At 41.9% G+C, this 19,097-nt stretch overlaps 1 protein-coding gene across 1 annotated transcript in view; it reads left to right on the plus strand.

The window, feature by feature from the left end:
• The window catches only part of UVRAG (UV radiation resistance associated), a 354,636-nt gene extending 336,780 nt beyond the window's left edge, over positions 1 to 17,856 (plus strand). The window contains exon 12 of the mRNA XM_006875426.1: positions 16,752 to 17,856. Coding sequence (XP_006875488.1) covers positions 16,752 to 17,457 — 706 coding nt within the window. The 3' untranslated portion in view covers positions 17,458 to 17,856. The remainder of the gene's footprint in view (positions 1 to 16,751) is intronic.
• Positions 17,857 to 19,097: the final 1,241 nt, after the last annotated feature.

Here is a 19,097-nt window from a genome sequence, read left to right on the forward strand (position 1 = left end):
TTTTTCATTGATGATCTTCATAATTCTGGGACTCACATTTAGGTCCTTGATCCATGTTGAGTTGGTACCTATTGGTTTTTAAAATAATATCATGTCTTCTGGGCCTGGGGGCTAAGGACCATAGTCTCAGGGGACGCCAAGGTCAATCGGCATAACATAGTCCACAAAGACAATGTTCTATATCCTGTTTTGGTGAGGAGCATCTAGAATCTTAAAAGCTCATGAGCCGCCATCTAAGGTGCAACCATTGGTCTCTCCATGTGTGGAGGAAAGAAGAATGATGAGAATTAGTCCAGTAGACTAATAGAACATGTGAACATCAGTCTCCATAACTCTGAGACCAAAAGAATTAGATAGTGCCCAACTACCACTACCATCTGCTCTGAAAAGGATCACATTAGAGGGTCCCAGATAGAGTGGGAGAAAGTGTAAAACAGAATTTTAAAAAGATGGGGCTCACTGGTCAGAAAGAGACTGAAGGAACCTGAGACTATGGCCCTTGAATACCCTTCAGGTCTGGAAAGAAACTCACCTTTGTAGTGTGATTTTCAGCCAGCCAGTAGATAGTTACCTAAGGGGAATAACAACACTAGTCAGGTATGCTCATGATGGAATGGTCAGTCATTCAAAATCAAAAGGGCATCATTTTCTTAAGGACAAATTGAGAAGGGATAGGAAGGTGGGTGGAGTGGAGATAGGAGCCACAGGGAGGAAACTGAATAACTTATTGCATGGAAGAGATTTCAATCATTGAGACGAAACAAAGCATATGATTTATTGAATGTAAAACTGATGATCTTGTCTGTAAAACTTCAGTCAATTCACAAAAAAAAGTTTAAATAAACAATATCACATCTTAAGCATTTTACCAATGCCATTAGAAACTTTTTAGTCATCATTTTTAAATGATGATTACTGACTATATAGTATTTCATCATTCAGATTTATTATAATTGTATATTTAGATGGCTTTATGTTTGCATGTTAGAAGTAACCCTGTAGTGTTTTGTTGTTGTTGTTGTTGTTGTTTTTGCCATTGCCAATAAAATAATGAGTTATTCCCTTTGAGTATAACTAATTAAATTCATTCATTCGTCCATAAACCATATTTAGTATCTACTGTATATTAAGTTCAATTGGAGAAGGGAAGACGTGAACTTCAAGCAATAGGAATCAGGTCCCTCCCATATAATGTTTAAAGACTTGGCTTCACAGTGGAACTACATATGTATTATATTTTATCCTGCCTTAAATAGCCTTCCCTTCATTTTTCTCCACTCATCTTCCCTCCTCTTCACCCCCTAATCACCTGAGATCTCCTGCTCGTTCTCTCTCGCTGGTTAACTCCTGCTTGTCCTTCAAGGCACCAAATAGAGCTTTCTTGGGTGAGTCCTCCAGCTGATTACTGGTTCTCCTCCTCCACTACAATATACAAATTATATATTATATACAACGCATCCAGGTTATTCTGGGCATTGGTTTATTATTTCTTCCCTCAGTACTGCAAGGGCTTCTTAATACGATGGGGACCTTATTTTATAAACATCTCTTTATCCCCATACCCTAGCAAATTGCCAGGCAGTGAATACAGATTTCAAAAATCTCTACGGAAATAGTGTTGAAATACAAGTGATCATATTAAGTATCAGTTGGATGGTAAAATAAGTACTCTAGCTGTTCAACAACATTCAAAGAGATCACTTTAGATTAGCGTGATTGGAAAAAGCATAATGAAGAATGTAGCACTCGAATTGGGCTTTGGAAGATGGGCATACTTAAATGAATGGGGTGAGGGAATTAGCAGAAAAGCTACTTATTCTATCCTAAGAAACATTTTTCAGGAGGAGTTCTTTAGCATGTGCTGATAATTATCAGCAGATAAGCGGGTATTGAAGTTTCAGGTAGTCTGTAGAGATCTTGTTCTTGCCATCAAAAGCTGCTAAGTGTCTGCAGCATTAGAATGATCACTGGCTGCTTCAGTATAAGCTTTGAGTTTAACTTCAATGTAGACATAATGCTGTGTATTTCAGTTTGGCAGTGTTAAAAAAGATCATTTTATATGATGCTTGCTCAGCAATTCCTCTGCTAATAGGTAAAAATACATAATAATAAATAATATTATAAAGTAACCCTGGTGATACAGTGGTTAAGTGCTCAGCTGCTAATTGAAAGTTCAGTTCAAACCCACCAGCTGCTCCGTGGGAGGAAGATGTAGCAGTCTGCTTCTGTAAAGATTTGTTGTTGTTGTTAAGTGCCGTCAAGTGGGTTCTGACCCATAACAACTCTGTATAAAGTTTCTGAGGAGCAACTGGTGGGCTTGAACTGCCGACCTTACAGTTCAAACCAACTTTGCAGTCCAGAGCATCAACCTACAGCAGCTTTGGAAATTGTGCGGGGTAGTTCTACTCTGTCCTATTGGATCGATGTGAGTAGGATTCAACTCAATGGCAATGGGTTTTCTAATATCATTATGTTGTTGTTATTGTTAAGTGCTGTCAAGTCAACTCTGTGGAGTGGCTGGTAATAAGCACTGGACCACAAGGTCGGTTTGAACCATAAGGTCGGTGGTTCAAACTCATCAGCCACTCCTCAGAAATCTTATATAGGGTTGCTGTGAATTGGAACCAACTTAGTGGTACTTAACAACCACAAATGATGTTAAGTACTGTTGAGTCGGTTCTGTGGAGTGGCTGAACCTCTGACCTTATAGTTAGCAGTCTTGTGCTTATCTTACAGCGCCACACCTTAACTGATTGTTATTTAATATTAAATGAACACAGCACTACTCCAAGCAGTTTGAGTGTATTGTTTAGTGAACTCCTATAATCCTTACAACAATCCTACACACTAAGGTTCATTAGCCTCCCCCATTTTATCAATGAGGAAATGGAGGCATGGTGAGATGAACATTACTTACTGGTGCCACAGCCAGCAAGTAGAGAAGCTAGGATTTGAACTCAGGCAACACAGTTTCAGAGCCGCTGCTTTAACCACTACACAGTACAGGCTCTCTTGTATTATGTTTAAAATACAGTGTTTTGCACAAGAGATCATTTAGCATCTGGTAGTTCCAGAAAAATACATTCTATTATTATAATCCTCAGCTGGTTTTCTTCATTCCTCTCTGACTTCTCCTTGATGCCTCTCCCTCCATCTCATTATAAAATGCTGGAGTTCTTCAAGATTCAATTCTTGGCCCTCTTTCTCTCGCTTTATTCTTCATTCTAAGATTATGTTATATACACCCATCATTTTCATTGTCATCCATATTGAAATGAAATACAAATGGTAATCTTCAATCCAGATTTCTTTTCTGCTCTTAGACCCCTATTCACATTGTCTTCTGAACATCTTCACAGCACATTTTGTGTTACCACCATAAGCCTCATGGTCTTTCTTGACTCCGTCAAATGCACAAGAAAGGAAGCCAGGCATAATCCTTTTCCCTCTTATCCCCGTAGCCCACCTACACTACTACTGCTGATTTTCCCTGAGCTATTAGTCTGTATCTGTCCAGCTTTCTTCTGATCCGCACCTCCAACATCTCTCACCTGTACTACTGCCTGGGGTCCCCCAGCATCACTGCAGCTACCCTCCAGTCTGTTGTCCAATTGCAGCCCAAGTATACTTTCCAAACTACAGATCTCACTGTGACACATACACAACTTGCCTAAAACACTTCAATGACTTTGACAAAGATAAAGACAAAACTACTAAGCATGGTGTATGGGCTTCAGACCTTTCCCTTCCAGGGTTATCTGCTGCCATGCTGCTCTTCATTCGCTGACCTTTTGGTTGTTCTCCCTCTTCTACAAGATGTTTTCACCCTCTGATTCCCCAAACCATTTCTCACCTGGTGAACTCAATTAGCGTTGAAATCTTGTCTTTTTTCCTGGTCTGTTCAAGCTCTCTTAACACATGTTCTTTCTTACATAGCATGGCGAAGATTGTCATCGTGCATTTGTGTCTGTGTTTCCTTCGTAAATGTCTGCTATCTCCCCCCTCGCTGTAAACGCCATAAAAACTAGAGCCATGACTTTTTTCTTATTGTCACATCTTCCAGATACTGTTGCTTGCCTGCTACATAGTTGTCAGTTCCTACTAGCAACCCTATCAGACAGAGAGTAGAACTGCCCATAGACTTCCCTAGGCTATAATCTTCACAGAGGAGTCTCAGTAGTAAGGTGCTTGGCTGCTAACCAGAAGGTTCTGTAGCAGCTCTGCTTCTGTATTGATCACAGCCTTGAGAACCCTATGGGACAATTCTACTATGAGAATCAACTCAGTGTCAGTGGGTTGGTTTTTTGGTTTAATCTCTACAGCTAGTGGGTTCAAACTGCTGATCTTTCAGGTAGCAGCTGAGTGCTTAACCATTACACCACTAGAGCTCCTTAGTACATAATAGACACTCACTATAAGTGAGTAAATCAACGAATTTATTCTCATAATTTTAGTATGCATTTAGTATTATGTTGCTGTTGTTAAGTGCCGTTGAGTTGGTGTTGTTGTTAAGTGCCGACCCTATAGAGGGTCGCTAAGTTCTGACCCATAGCGACACTGTATAGGGGTTCTGAGGAGCAGCTGGTGAACTTGAACCACCGACCTTGTGGTTCAGACTGACTTTGCAGTCCAGCGCATTAACCCGCAGCACCACACCAGGACTCCATTTAGTTTTATGCTACACCTATTTTAGTAATTCATAGGACAACAAAAGATAAGGTTCCTGGGAGGTTATCTGTGGGGGTCATGTGGTTTCATACTAAGTAGTAACTCGGTGGCAACTCACTATAGCTTAAGTACTTCTGCCAAAAGTCTCTAGCATCTCTGAACATGGTGGTGGAGCGATCAATTTTTCTTTTAGAATAACACAACAAAAACAGCCCCTAGCTTAGTTCCTATCAGAATTCATTAGAAATTTGATGGTAGTTTAGTTTTATCACTATATTTCAAGGGAGCCCTGGTGGGGCTGTGTGTTAGGCATTGAGCTGCTAATACAAAGGTTGTGGTACAACACCAGCCACTCCACGGGAGAAAGATGAGGCTGTATGCTCCCCTAAAGATTTACAGTTTCAGCAACCCTATACAGTTGGTGCTGTGGGCTAATGCACTGGACTGAAAAGTTGTTTGAACCACAGGTCAGTGGTCCAAGCTCACCAGCCACTCCTTGGATACCTTATACAGGGTCACTGTGGGTCACAGTCAACTTAAAGGCAGTTGCTAGTTTTAACACTATATAGCTCTTTAACAACAACAAAATACAGTTCTTGGTGTGGCACTGTAGGATAAGCACTAGACTGTGAGCCACATGGTCAGCAGTTCAAATCCACCAGCTGCTCCTTGGAAATCCTGTACCAGGTTGCTACGAGTCAGAATCGACTCAGCAGCACTTAACAACAACATACAGGGTCTCTATGAGTCAGAATTGACTCAACAGCACTTGGTTTAAGTTTGTTTTTTGGTTTTAATTTCACAGGTTTTGTCATTGGCCTCAGAGGTCTAAAAGGTCCTTTGGTTCCCTTGCAAGTCTAATTTAAAATTTCTGAGAGCATTCTCTGACCAGGATTTTCATTTTTCTATCAACTTCTCTTTGGAGACTGGACTCTGTGTGATGGTTGCTCTGCTGGTCCTCCCGGCAAAAACAGAGTTGATACATTTTTTTTTCTCTATTTTCTGCATAAGCATTTTATTACTCTCAAGGCTCAGACACTCCAAGGGGTCCCAGGTACCACCCCTGGCATCTCTTTCCTGGTCTTTACATGTTTTCATGTAGAATATTACTTGTGCTATATATGAATGACATTAAGATGGGCTACATCTCTTTCTACAGACCATTGTATCATCCTCATAACGTTTGCTGCCTGCCTGTGTCAGTGCATTGATTTATATGATTTCTTGAGGTGAAAGTTGATGAGAGAAGTAGTTGGCTTAACTCTTCCTGGGACCTCTCTGGAGGATCAGTCTGTACTCCCCAAACCCAGGGAGCTCAGCCTTGAGACCGAACTCCCCGGCTCACCTGCACCCTCTGTCCACTGACCTGTGCTGGGGCCCCTCTTGTCCAAGCCAGGCTCAACTGTCCAGGGCTGTGGAGCCCTGATGGACTGGCTCTCATATCCCACAGTCTGAAGAGCTGGACTTTTTTCAGCTTGCTCATTTGGTCTTTTGCCTTTGGAACTTTCTCTTTATTCGTCTTACCATCATACTTAGTTTAAATAAAATCTAAAGGTTCCCCTGTTCAGTTCTACCTTTTTATACTCTGTTTTTATTTAGTCCTATTTTGGCAGGAAAGGTTCCAAGCTGAACCCAGGGGAAAAGTGACTGCTGCATTAGATTTCAAAGCCTATACTTTCCACCCAAGATTGTTTCTATTTTTGTTTTGTTTCATGTTTTTGTTAACACCCAGGGCATAGTCGAAACACTTAAACTATCTGGTGATGGTAAGGAGAGGCCTTTAAGTTGTTTGCCTGTGGTCAGGGGACTACCTGCTGAAAACTAGTAACTGCAACAGCTACCTTCTGGGAGATAAGATCCATCTGTGCAATTAGGCTTTCCCAAAAGGAGATTCTGTGCTTCTCTGCTTGATCCAGGAAATGGAAAAGAAGAAGATAAACCCCAACTTTTGCTGAATTTTGGGGGGAAAAGTAGATAGTACCCTAATTTATAAGGAACTCTGGTAGTGTAGTGGTTATGAATCGGGCTGCAAACCTCAAGGTCAGCAGTTCAAAACTACCAGCTGTTCCACGGGAGAAAGATGAGGTGTTCTGCTCCCCTTAAAGATTTACAGCCTTGGAAACCCTGTACAGGGTCGCTATAAGTCAGAACCGACTCCACGGCACATCACCACCACTACCACCCTAATTTATGGAGGTTGTTTTCTTGAAAAATAAACACACTAACTTTATGTCATAATTTCTTAGCTGCCAAAAGACGTAATTCTACCTCAGCTTCGCCTTGGCAACCTGTTTTTGGCACTCTGTGTGCAGCCCTGTCATTGCTCTGCATTATTTAAGCAGTAATCTTTAAAAAGGTGAGAAACGATGATTGCTGTTTAGCACAGTTGACGTGATACTGACGCAGACCCACACTTAGAGCTTCAGACATTTCTAATGGCCCTAAACCAACTGAAACAACGCTGTGTAGAGGGCTCACTGCCGTGAGGTCAGAGCTTGCTGCAAAAGGGGAGAAAGAAGAAGATCAGATGTTGTTTAAAAGTTTCTCTGTGTGTGTGTTTGTGTGTGTGTGTGTGTTCTTCACTGAGTTGTAGTTGTAGTTTTTGGCCAAAACCCAGACAATCAAGATTTAGTATTTTGACCGCTGTGATCTGCTAATGTTCCTCAGAGGATACATTGTGTAGGGAGGGAAAGACACATATTTGAGACTATGAATTGTACTCTTTCCCTAATACTGTATAGTGCCAGACCTGGTTGTAGACAGATAAAGCCAACACAAGTGAATCTGAAAGAGAAAAGAAGGGGAAAAAAACTGTTTTCAAATGGCTGAAAACACCCCCGCTTCAATAACTCTCTTGATATGGTACATCTTTCATGGTTTTTCTATATTTCATTTTCCCTTTGTTTTTTACATTTACCTCATTCTGTTGCAGAGTTCATTTCTGTTCATAGTTGATTCTTAGAATGCCTAGAAGTGTAACAAGTCCTGGAGAGTTAAAAATAAATAATTTAAAAAAAAAATTAAATCACACAAATTGAAAGAAAGCAGAAAGAGAAAAGAAAAGAAAAGGTTATCAGTCACCAGACCTAAAAAGTATTCTTCTAATTCTTACCCCTCCCTCCAACAGAAGTATGTAGACATTTTGGTGGGAGCAAAACCCTTAAAGGTCCTAAAGATTAGAGGCAAGAAAAGAACTCTCATACATTTTGTCAAGCTGCCTGGTTAGATCTCAGTTTTCTATCTAGTGGCTTGGCCTAGTGGTTAGCACCACATTGCCTAGCCTCACGAAGGTGATATTCTTAATACTGTACAGAAATGTTATGTGGATTAAACAAGACAATGTCTAAATCTGCTAACAGGGGGCTTAGCCCATGTTAACATTAACAACAGCTATTGTTGTTAAGTGCTGTTGGGTCAGTCCCGACTCATAGCACCCCGGTATAGGATGTCTGAGGCTATAATGGAGCTCTGGTAGCATAGTGGTTACGAATCGGGCTGCTAATCTCAAGGTCAGCAGTTCGAAACTACCAGCTGTTCTGCGGGAGAAAGATGAGGCTTTCTGCTCCCGTAAAGATTTACAGCCTCAGAAACCCTGTACAGGGTCGCCATGAGTCAGAACAGACTCCACAGTACATAATAATAATAGCACTTCTTTACAGGAGCAGAAAACTTCATCCTTCTTTCTAGGAGTGACTGGGAGATTCGAAATACTGACCTTGCAGTTAGCAGCCCAGCTGGTATTTCACTAAGCTATTTAGCACTCCATAAATGTTAGTTTCTGTTTTATTATTATTAATAATTGAGTACATACTCACTGCACTACCACCACCACCACCCCCCACTCACTACACTAAGGACTTTATTTGTGTAGGTCATTTCATCTTTACTTCAGTAACTATTGGATGGATCTACTCATTTCACAGAAAGAGAGATGGTTTCAGAGCAGTGAAGTGCTTCACCAGAGCCCCACGTTTTGTGATGGAGGGAACTGGATGTGGCAGTCTGGAGTATTAAATGCATATGGGAACTAGAAATGGAATTTACATTGTCATCCAGTGCTGCCTTACCTTGTTTCCTCGTTTCCAGTCTCTTCTCCTTAAGAGGAGACTGTGACGTAGAATAGCAGAAACAGCTAAAAGAGGTGACAGCAAGGATAGAATGTGCTGGGTCCCACCGAGAGGTATTTGGTTATGAAAGTGTTGTGCGTGGTCGTCCTCATTTAGGTTGTGGAAATAGTGAAGTTCTCTGTCTTACAAAAATTCTCTCTCTGAGACTAAATCCATACAGAAAAATGATACATCAGGGGTCTGGGGACAATCGGAATGTGCCTCAGAAGCTGATGTTCCAGAAGTTCTTACAGCCCCTTAGCAGTTGGTAGATCATGGAAGTAGAGGCAGTTTGAATATTTCTGTTTTATTCAAAGTCTTTCCCACTCCAAGCCCTCCTTGTCACCCCACTCCACCCCACCGTCCAAAATATATACTTAGATATTTTTTAAAGTGGAACATTGTTTCACATTGTGCAAAACAAAGCTTTAGATTGACTTAGTACTTTTTCTCTAAAACTCTTCTCTTCTTCCTGCCTTCATTCTTTATCTGCTTGCTGCTAGCTCCCTGATGTGAAGGTGTGGTGAGTGAGAAGAGTTCTGTTTATTGTGTGTAGACAAGAGTAGAAGGGCAGGAGATCTAGATTCTGGTCCTTCTCCGATACCTCTTCCCCTCTCTTCCTGTGTAAGACATCATGTCTCTAAGCTTCAGTCGCCCCTTCTGTAAAATGAAGATAATACTTTGGAATTCAAAGCCCAAAGTGGTTGATGATAATGACCACAGCTTCAGTTACAGCTACTGTTGTTATCAGAAGGTGGTGCAGTGGTTCAGCACTTGGCCACTAACTGAAAGGTCAGTGGTTCGAACCTACCAGCCACTCCACAGGCGAAAGATGTGGCAGCAGTTTGGTTCTGTAAAGATTGCAGCCTTGGAAACCTTATACCCATAAGTCATGCTGTGTCTTGTGGGGTCATTATGAGTCACAATTGACTCAATACTACTGGGTGTGGGTTTGTGTATTGTCATCAATGTGTATGCCAGGGATTTATTATTATTATAAATAACTGAATCTCAGTTTAATTGGTATAAATTCAGATTCAACCAATGAGTATGGGCACAACAAATAGATGTTAAAAAAAGTAAACAAAAACAAACCTGATAACCTCACAATAAAAACTTAACAACAATTCCAACTCATGGTGACCCTACAGAACACAGTAGAGCAGCCCATAGGGTTTCCCAGGCTGTAGTTTTTAGGGCAAAATTGTTCATTCTTATGGCAGTCCAAAGGATAGTTTATATTCTTCACCAGTGCCATAATTCAAATAGATCAAGTTGTCTCCAGCTTTCCTTATTCATTGTCTGTATTTCACATGCATTGTGTTGTTGTTGTTAGGTGCCATCGAGTCGGTACTGACTCATAGTAACCTTATGCACAACAGAATGTAACACTACCCAGTCCTATGCCGATCTCACAATTGTTGCTATGCTTGAGCCCATATGCCAAGTGTTTTAAAAGCTTCGTTTAATTTAATCATCACTGCAGTCTGTTGGAAGCAGCCCTGATAGTAGTGGTTACGCATTGGGCTGCTAACTGCAAGGTCAGCAGTTTGAATCTACCAGCCACTCCGTGGAAGGCTTTCTGCTCCCATAAAGACTGACAACCTTGGAATCAGAACCGACTTGGCGGCACACAACCACCACCATCACCACCATGTTGTTGTTGTGAAGTGCCATCAAGTTAGTTCCAACTCACAGCGACCCTGTATAGGGTTTCCGAGGAGCAGTTGGTGAGTTTGAACCACTGACCTTACAGTTCAAATGGTTTTGCAGTCTGGCGCATTAAACCCCAGCGCCACACCAGTACTCCAGTGTGTGACTTCAGTGTGTGACTCCAGTCACCACCATTGTCTATTGGAAATCCTATACAGGGTCGCTATGAGTCAGAACTAACTTGACAGCACTTACCAACAAAGTCTATTGAGAGCCCGGGTATGGTATTGTAGGATCAACACTGGACTGCTAACCACAAGGTCAGCATTCAAACCCACCAGCCGCTCCTTAAAAACCCCTTACAGGGTCACCATGAGTCAGAACTGATTCCACGGAACTTAACAACATCAGCACAGTCTAATGAGCTATTTTACAAAGCAAAAAAAAAAAAATCTTTGTAAGCCCAGAGAGGATGTCATTGTGTACAATCATAAACTAATAAGTGGTGGATTTGATTCCAAGTTATAGCTCCAAATAGACAAGATCCCAGCAGCACAGTGAGGAATAGAATGAACCCTTGTCATCACCACTACTATCTCCAGATCCAGCCAAAAAGATCAGAAAAGGTAACTACAACAAATAGCGCTCACAGAGGGAAAACAAAGTGAATCTCCTTGATTAAGAAAGATCAGAGAAAACTCGAACCACAGAAAAAAATGCCAAGTTAAAACCTCCTTGACTTCCAAACTCCAGGCCACTTGGTTTTCTCCTCATTGTTTGTGACCCTAGGAAAACCTGCTTTTGCTCATAGCAAAAGGTTTATGTATTGCAAAGTAATTTAACAGCCCCCAATCCGGTTCAGTTATTCAACATCTATGCCATGTTTCCATGTTTCCAAAACCCTGGCCTAGTAAATTTGCAATTACGATATCTTTGGGTTGTTGTTTTTTAATAAATGCCTTTTAATTGCAACACTAAACCCCAGCTCCAGATGTCATGTTTCCAGGTTTCCAGTCTGGACCTGAGCCGGCCTGGAAGAGACATGCAGTCAGGCTGATGTGGTTCAGAACTGGCAGCCTTAGCTCTGCGCCTCCCTATTTAGTGCCTGAGAGCAACACGTAGGGACCCTGGGTGGGGCAGACAATGAAGAAGAGCAACCACATTGCCTGTTGCGTCCACTTCACCCAGAACACCCACAGTTACTCATTTGGTGGGTTTTCTTAAGAGTAGATGCTCCCTATAAATTATTCTTCATTTAAAGAATGTATTGATTTTATACATTCTAAGTAAATTGACTTTAAAAATTGGCCCTATAATAAATCTGTAATTTTTCTTCTCTTCCTCTCATGAAGTCAAAATGTAATCATAAAAATAGGATGCTCACAGCAGTTAATTTTTTAGTAGTAAAATTCAGAAACATTTGAAATCTACAAAAACAAGGGAACGATTAAATAAATTATGGTATTCTCCATCAAGCAGCCATTTTAAATTATATTTACCAAGAAGTTTTAATAACATTCAAACGCAGGATACAGAATGTCTGTACACAGCACAAGCACAACTTTGGGTTTGTTTTATTTAAGCACACATACATAATATCAAATCCTCAAAGGAAAGTATTCCAAATTAACAGTGACTATATAAAATCCTCAAAGGAAAGTATCCTAAATTAATAGTGACTATTACACCCTCGGAAACCCTGTACAGGGTCGCTATGGGTCGGAACCGACTCGACGGCACTTAACAACAACAACAACAATTTGGGTGACAGGGTCGTGAGTGGTTTTTATTTTCACATGTTTTAGATTTTTTTTTGCTTTCTAGTGGGTATGTGTTACTGCAACAATTAAAAATGCATGCATATGTTTGTATACATTTTTAATATAATCATTTAAACACATAAGCTGTTTGGAGCCCAGCTATCTTAAAAACTGAACAGAGCTAAGATCTTAGAAATAAAAATAAAATTAATTCTGAGCAGCCAAAATCTAATGTTACAAAAGTCATGTAATAGAGCATGTTATGCCTAGTACATTCTCTGGGTCATCACTCAAAAAATTCTGTAGGACATTTGCTTTACAAGAGCACAGCAAATTAAAAGCAGACCAGAAAAAAAAAAACCATGGTGATCAAAGGGTAAAGTTTAGATGCATAGACCTATTTTTTCTATCCAAAATAACTAGTATTCTCACAATTCCTAAAGGAAACACTTCTCTGTTACATGAATTTTCCCAGTTGCATCTGGTACTATCATTACCTAAGTTCCCAGAAAAATCCAAGGAAACTGAAGAATAGTATCACAAAATCAGGTTGTCAGAAAATGTCAAAGTCTCTACTTCTTAAAGCTTTAGTGTCCATCCATTAAAATAAGAGTAACATCCCATAGCTTTGATAATAAGATAAACCTGAAACGAAACTCATTGCTGGTGAGTCGATTCTGATAGGAGGGTCACTGAGTAGGGGTCCTTGTTGTTTTGTGGCGTTGAGTCAGCTCCAACTCATAACGACCCTGTATAGGGTTTCTAAGAGTGGCTAGTGGGGTTGAACTGCCAGCCTTACAGCTAACAGGCTAGTGCTTTTCCTATAGAATCACAGCAGGGCTCCAGCTTCTCATTGGCACTTAATAAGTGTCAGTGAATATGAGTGTAGGATGTAGTGGATGCAGGGCTGTGCAGTGGAACCCAGTCTAGTTCAGACACCAGCTCTGCAGCCTTGAAAATATCACATAACTCACCCTCCTGCCCACCTTTGTCACAGTGGAGATGTGAAGACGCTATGAATAGGGAGGGGTGTCACTTGCATTATTTTTCTGTTGTGCCAAGTTGAGGAAAACTTTTTTGTTGTTGTTGTTATTGTTGTTAAGTGCCATCAAGTCAGTTCCAACTCATAGCGACCTATATAGGGTTTCCGAGGAGCGACTGGTGAGCTTGAACTGCCTACCTTGCAGCCTAAAGTAACTTTGCAGTCCAACACAGGAAAGCTTTTGTTGTTGTTGTTGTTGTTGTTGTTGTTGTTGTTGTTGTTGTTTAGGTGCCATCGAGTCGGTACCAACTGATAGTGACCTTATGCATAGCAGAACGAAACACTGCCCGATCCTGGGCCAACCTCACTACTACTGCTTCCTTCATCTTAGCAGAGCAATGCTTGGTGTGCCCTGCCTTCCTCATGCCCCTCTCACAGCCCTGAGTGGCTAAACCCCCAGGACAGCTTCAGATACCAGCAGAAGTGGCGGCCTCTCCTGGGATGGGGTGGAAGCTGAAAGCTGGGCTGGGCTTGACTGTGGGTGGTGCTGATGCTGTGTTTTTGGTTGATTACCTAGCTGCCCTGTAAAATCATTATGGAGAGACACTGTCAGCAAGGGATAGAGTAAAAACAACAAGGTTGGCAAAAATGTCTAGCTTACCAAATGACTGTGAGTTTTGACAACAAAGCACCTGAGAACCCAGATTAAAACCAGTGGGTTTTACTCCATTTTGTTTTGTCTTCTTGAGCAGTAAAAACGGTAATTTACTGGTCTATTTGCCTGGTTCTGCATGTGCCCCAGTGCCACCCCTAATTACAAGCTCTCTTGGCACCACCACTTAGAGCCAGGCAAGAGACTCTGACAGGCTTATGGATTGGAGGCCTTACATTGTCTTTTCTCAAGGAGAATAAATAACCCTTACTCAGTTGTCTGAGACCACAGGTCTCAGAAAAAAATCCAAGAAACCCCCTTCCAAGACTAAGACTCAAGGGGAATACACGAGCAGACATGCACTCTGACTGGTGACCACGTTGGTCACTGATAAGGGGATGTGAGGGAAAAAACAGCAATGAAGCTGTGAGCTAAGTCCAATCATGTTCAATAGACTCCTGTGAACCCAGGTAGAGGCCTGGTTGGCCAGCAGTATGGCAAGACCTGGGAACTCATGGGCCCAGAGTCAGTGACATAGCCACAGAGGACTAGAGTGGAGAATGAAGCGTCCAGCTGATAAGAAAAGAGGGCATATGCACAAGAACACCCACACTTACAGATAATACCCACTTGACCTGGCTTCATTGACTGGATGATCAGAGCTCAACTAGAAGAAGAAAGTAGAGGGGAAAAAAGAGTAACCTGATACAGTTTGATGAATTTGACCTACACCTATGGATGCAGTAGCTCAAAAGAGGGAACAAATCTTTACAGCGAGGATCATTCCCATCCCCTTGATACACAGGATAGCAACTTGGACATTGGCTACCCAAAATGGGGGTGGGGGGGGCTACAAAGACAAGAAGTGACTGGCTCACAAGCTTTCAAGAGGGAACTTAGATCCAGAGGGCGTGGAGGAAGGTAGAATCTCCACCGAGTAGTATCCAATCTGTTTGGGCGGGCTGATGAAAGGAGATGGGGATAGGTCTCTTTTGGTACAATAGTGAATAGTTGTTATCAGGACTGATTGTGAGGGTTGGAAATGTAAAGGTAGATGTTTTGTAGCAAAAAGAGGGGAGTGATTGACTTTGCAGTCCAAGAGCGGAAGTCCCTGGAACCATCAAGGGAAAAGAGCTGAGTGCAGGACCCTACCCAGAGAAACAGCGGCGCCAGAGATGGAGGCAGGGACAATGACGTGGAGAGATGGTGGGGCTGGGGACTTTAGACCCACAGAGGGAGAGGGGCTGTGTGCTGACGACCGAGGGGCAGGCTTACGGGGTATACCCTTTGGTTGTTTGGTAATGCATGGAGGGGATTGTAACCATGGCAATGAAACAATACATGATAGGATGAATGTTCTCCCATGTAAACTATCACATAATTCACAATAAAACATTTAAAAAGAAAAAGAAAAAATCCAAGAGAAATGCCAAGAATGGGAGTAGAGGAAAGTGGGAGATGGGTCAGGACTCCGGCTGAGAACACAGGTGGAAAGGCACTTATCACATTGGAAGGAGGCCTGGTGCACAGGGGGTTACTAGTTGGACTGCTAACCAGGTCAGCAGTTTAAACCCACTAGTCCTTAGGAGAAAGAAGAGACTCTGCTCCCATAAAGATTTACAGCCCCAGAAACCCTAAGGAGCAGATCTACTCTGTTCTAATAGGGTTGCCATGAGTCAGATTTGACTCAATGGCAATGGTGATGGGGATCACTATTGTCATTTGAAAATATATTGTATGAATAATTGTCATCTTTTCCTGCAAGAATCGCCAGGCCTTGGTTGTTTCATATCTGTTTCCCCTCCTAGGGCCTGGTACATGTTGTAGCTGTTTGTTGAGCGAGTATGTGGCCTCAACTCCTGCCTAGTAATTACCCTTTACAAGCCACTTAGCTTCACTGTGTGTGTTTCCTCATCTGAAGAACTCAAGTTAGATGGATCTTTTGTGTGCGCCTCTCTCTGTTCCTGGTCCCTGTCCATTCGGAGTCGCACTGAAGCTGACTAGCTACATCTAAGCATCTTATCTGGAGCTGGGACCAGTGCTCTAGAGAGACCTGCCTAGCACAGTGTATAACATGACTGTCATTTCCAGAATCTGATCTCTCTTTCTATTAATAATGATCTTTACTATTTCAGACATAGGAGCAATAATGCCTACCCTGCTTTCTTAACAGGGTTTTTGTAAGGACCAGGTGAAATGATGGATATGAAATTACTTCATTAGTGATAAAGTAATGATTATTATTGCCGGCCTAAAGTTGTCTTCCTGAGAAATAACTCAGGCTAAAAGAAGGCCCTGAACACTCGGTGTTCTGTAAACTCGGTGTGACTATCTTTATAAAGGAGACGCCATTCCCAGGTTAATTTTTTCAAATATTTTGGCCCTTTCTCTGCAAGTTCTCTGATGTAAGATGATTAACGAGCAAAGGATATCAGAAAGACTTGATCATTGAGTCTTGAGTCACAGGTTCTAGTCCCAGTTTAGCCACTGCCTGAGATCAGGGCAAGTCATTTAACTTCTCTGCCAAATGGGGGAGACTGATTGATGAAGGTAAACTAAGAATTGAGTATTAACAACACAAAAATACAGATAGTCCTTGAGTCATATGATGTTGATTGCATCCTTCGTGCCATTTTCTTTTCAGATCCATTTCCTCCAGTTGCTTCAACGCTTCCCTATATGACATAGTTTCTAGCCCCGGTCCCTACCATGTGCCCTCTCCTCTGAGGATGCCTCTATCCCCCTTGAAGGAAGTTCCTGAAATTGAACCCAGCATGCCTTGTTTTGTGTCTTGCATTCAAACGCTAAGATGGATTATTATCTACGCTTATTATAGCACAAAACTAAATATGTGGTTTCATGTCTCTGGATGCAGAAGGCTTAAACTGAGTTCTGAAATATAAAAATCATGTCTCCTTTTTGTCTTCCAGTGACAGACATCATACCTCCAGTGCAATCCCTGTTCCAAAGAGACAAAGCTCCATATTTGGGGGTGCAGATGTGGGCTTCTCTGGGGGGATCCCTTCACCAGACAAAGGACACCGAAAACGGGCCAGCTCAGAGAATGAGAGACTCCAGTACAAAACCCCTCCTCCCAGTTACAACTCAGCAGTAGTCCAGCCAGTGCCCACCGTCCCTTCCATGGTTGAGTCCGAGAGAAAGACCACATCTCTGTCCTCCTCCTTGGATACTTCCTTGGACTTCTCCAAGGAAAAGAAAAACGGAGTCGATTTAGATAACGGCTTAAACGGAGGCCGTGCAAGTGTGAGTACTAGCCAGGACGAGCCAGCAGATGAAACCCCTTCTGAGCATCCTGCCACAGTAAATGGAACCCTCTTACCCAGTGAGCAGGCTGGCGCAACAAACACCCAGCTTCCAGATGACTTCCCCCCGGTTTCAGAACCTGAGCTCTGCTGTACCGTGGAACAACCAGAAGAAATCATCGGGCTAGAAGCCACAGGTTTCACCTCGGGTGATCAGCTCGAAGCATTGAACTGCATCCCAGTGGACAGTGCTGTGGCAGTGGAGTGTGACGAACAAGTTCTGGGAGAATTCGAGGAGTTCTCCCGAAGGATCTATGCACTGAATGAAAATGTATCCAGCTTCCGCAGGCCACGCCGAAGTTCTGACAAGTGAAATAAGCAGACACGCATGCTCAGTAGGACCAGGACTGAGTCGCTGCTTACAATAAGAATACAGCTGCACTTACCCTTCGTAATAATTATGGAACAAAATCAATATGAATGGAGGCTTTGCCTCGGGAAAACAAAGTTTAAGAATCGGGGAAAGACTCATGCTCAGTATGTATCAGTAGCCCAGACGAAGTTAGAGTATGCTTTCAAGATTTGCTTCTCAAGCTTGACAATTGTTTTCAGGCAGAAGTCATTCTCTAGTTTGAAAGAGCTTATAGCTCAAATCACCGGATAGGTATTTGTCTGCTTTTTATTTACACTTCTATGTTATCCTCAGAGGGAAGATGATAATATATATATAAATAATATAATGAACTCACCGTTAGTATCTTATAAGCATTTGGTCTCATCAGAGTTTATAAAACTTTGGGAAATAGGCCTCCACCATTTACTGAAGGGTCTTTGGCCACCCATCAGGTTGATGAAAACAGAGGTACAGTGGCCCTCCACTGTCTCGTCCCCCTTTACAGTGGGTGGGCTCTACATCCTGGGAACTCAGGATATCCGATTTACTGTTTTGTCAGTAACCATGACCTGCCACCATCTCTAAATAGCCATACCCTTGGTGTAGCCCACAAAACTTAGATTAAAAACCTCACCTCTGATGGATTCCCAGAGACCCTCAGAGACTGCAAGGTTACTGCAGTCAGATAATGTCCAAAAGTTTAGAAGTGGGTAAATGCTGTCGTCAAAAACTCAGCATGATTTCTGACAGAGCACTCGCTAGATAAAATCCCTGTATGTAAGTCCCACATTCATTCATTCAGTTTCAGCCCCCAGGAAGGCATTGCATATGATGAAATATAGAGAGTCGTCTCCAAAGTACAAACTGCAAGGCGGTTGAGGTAGATGGAATAAGAGACTAAATGAGGCATAGAACACTGTTGGTATGTGTGCAATTGCATCAATATTATGTTTTTAAAGTCCACTTGTCATTCCTGGAGCTCAAATTTCATTTGCTGTTGCTTTATACTTTATGTACCCAAGGATATCGCCTCAGGGTTGCAAGCTCTTTTAAAAGGAAAATTTATCCATATATCCATGTATTATAAGAAGAATAAAATCTGAGTTTACTTCACCTGACCTGATTTTTTTTTTTCCAGCTTTGAACTCTTGAACCTATGTCTCCATATGTTACATCATGACAGGACTAGTCTGAACAAAATCTGTGGCTGTGGCTAAGTTAATGTTGCTTTCATTTGAGTTTACATATTGTGTATAGCAACACAAACACCTCCACAGGTGTGCTCTCCAATAGCTGCATTTTTCCTACATAGCAACTTAACTCATAAGTTTCAGAATCATTTTCTTATTTTGTCCAGACATTCTTAGGCTCCACTTTAATTTAGAGCTACATTGTGGACTGGAAAAGTTCTCATTGCTATTGTCTGTGTAAAGACAACTCAGAATTACTGCACAGCAGACAGACCCAAACCTCAGGCAACGGAGAGCTGTAACGTCATCTAAAGAAGTCCATCTTGTTCCAGATAAAGAGAGGGAGTTGCCCCATACTTAGAGCAGACGCCATTTGTAAGGTCATGGCCTCTTTGCAGTTGTGCCATCGTTCGTTTTTGAGTCAAAAAG

The sequence above is a fragment of the Chrysochloris asiatica genome, unplaced genomic scaffold (genome assembly GCF_000296735.1).
Source record: "Chrysochloris asiatica unplaced genomic scaffold, ChrAsi1.0 scaffold00326, whole genome shotgun sequence".
Lineage (NCBI taxonomy): Eukaryota > Metazoa > Chordata > Mammalia > Afrosoricida > Chrysochloridae > Chrysochloris > Chrysochloris asiatica.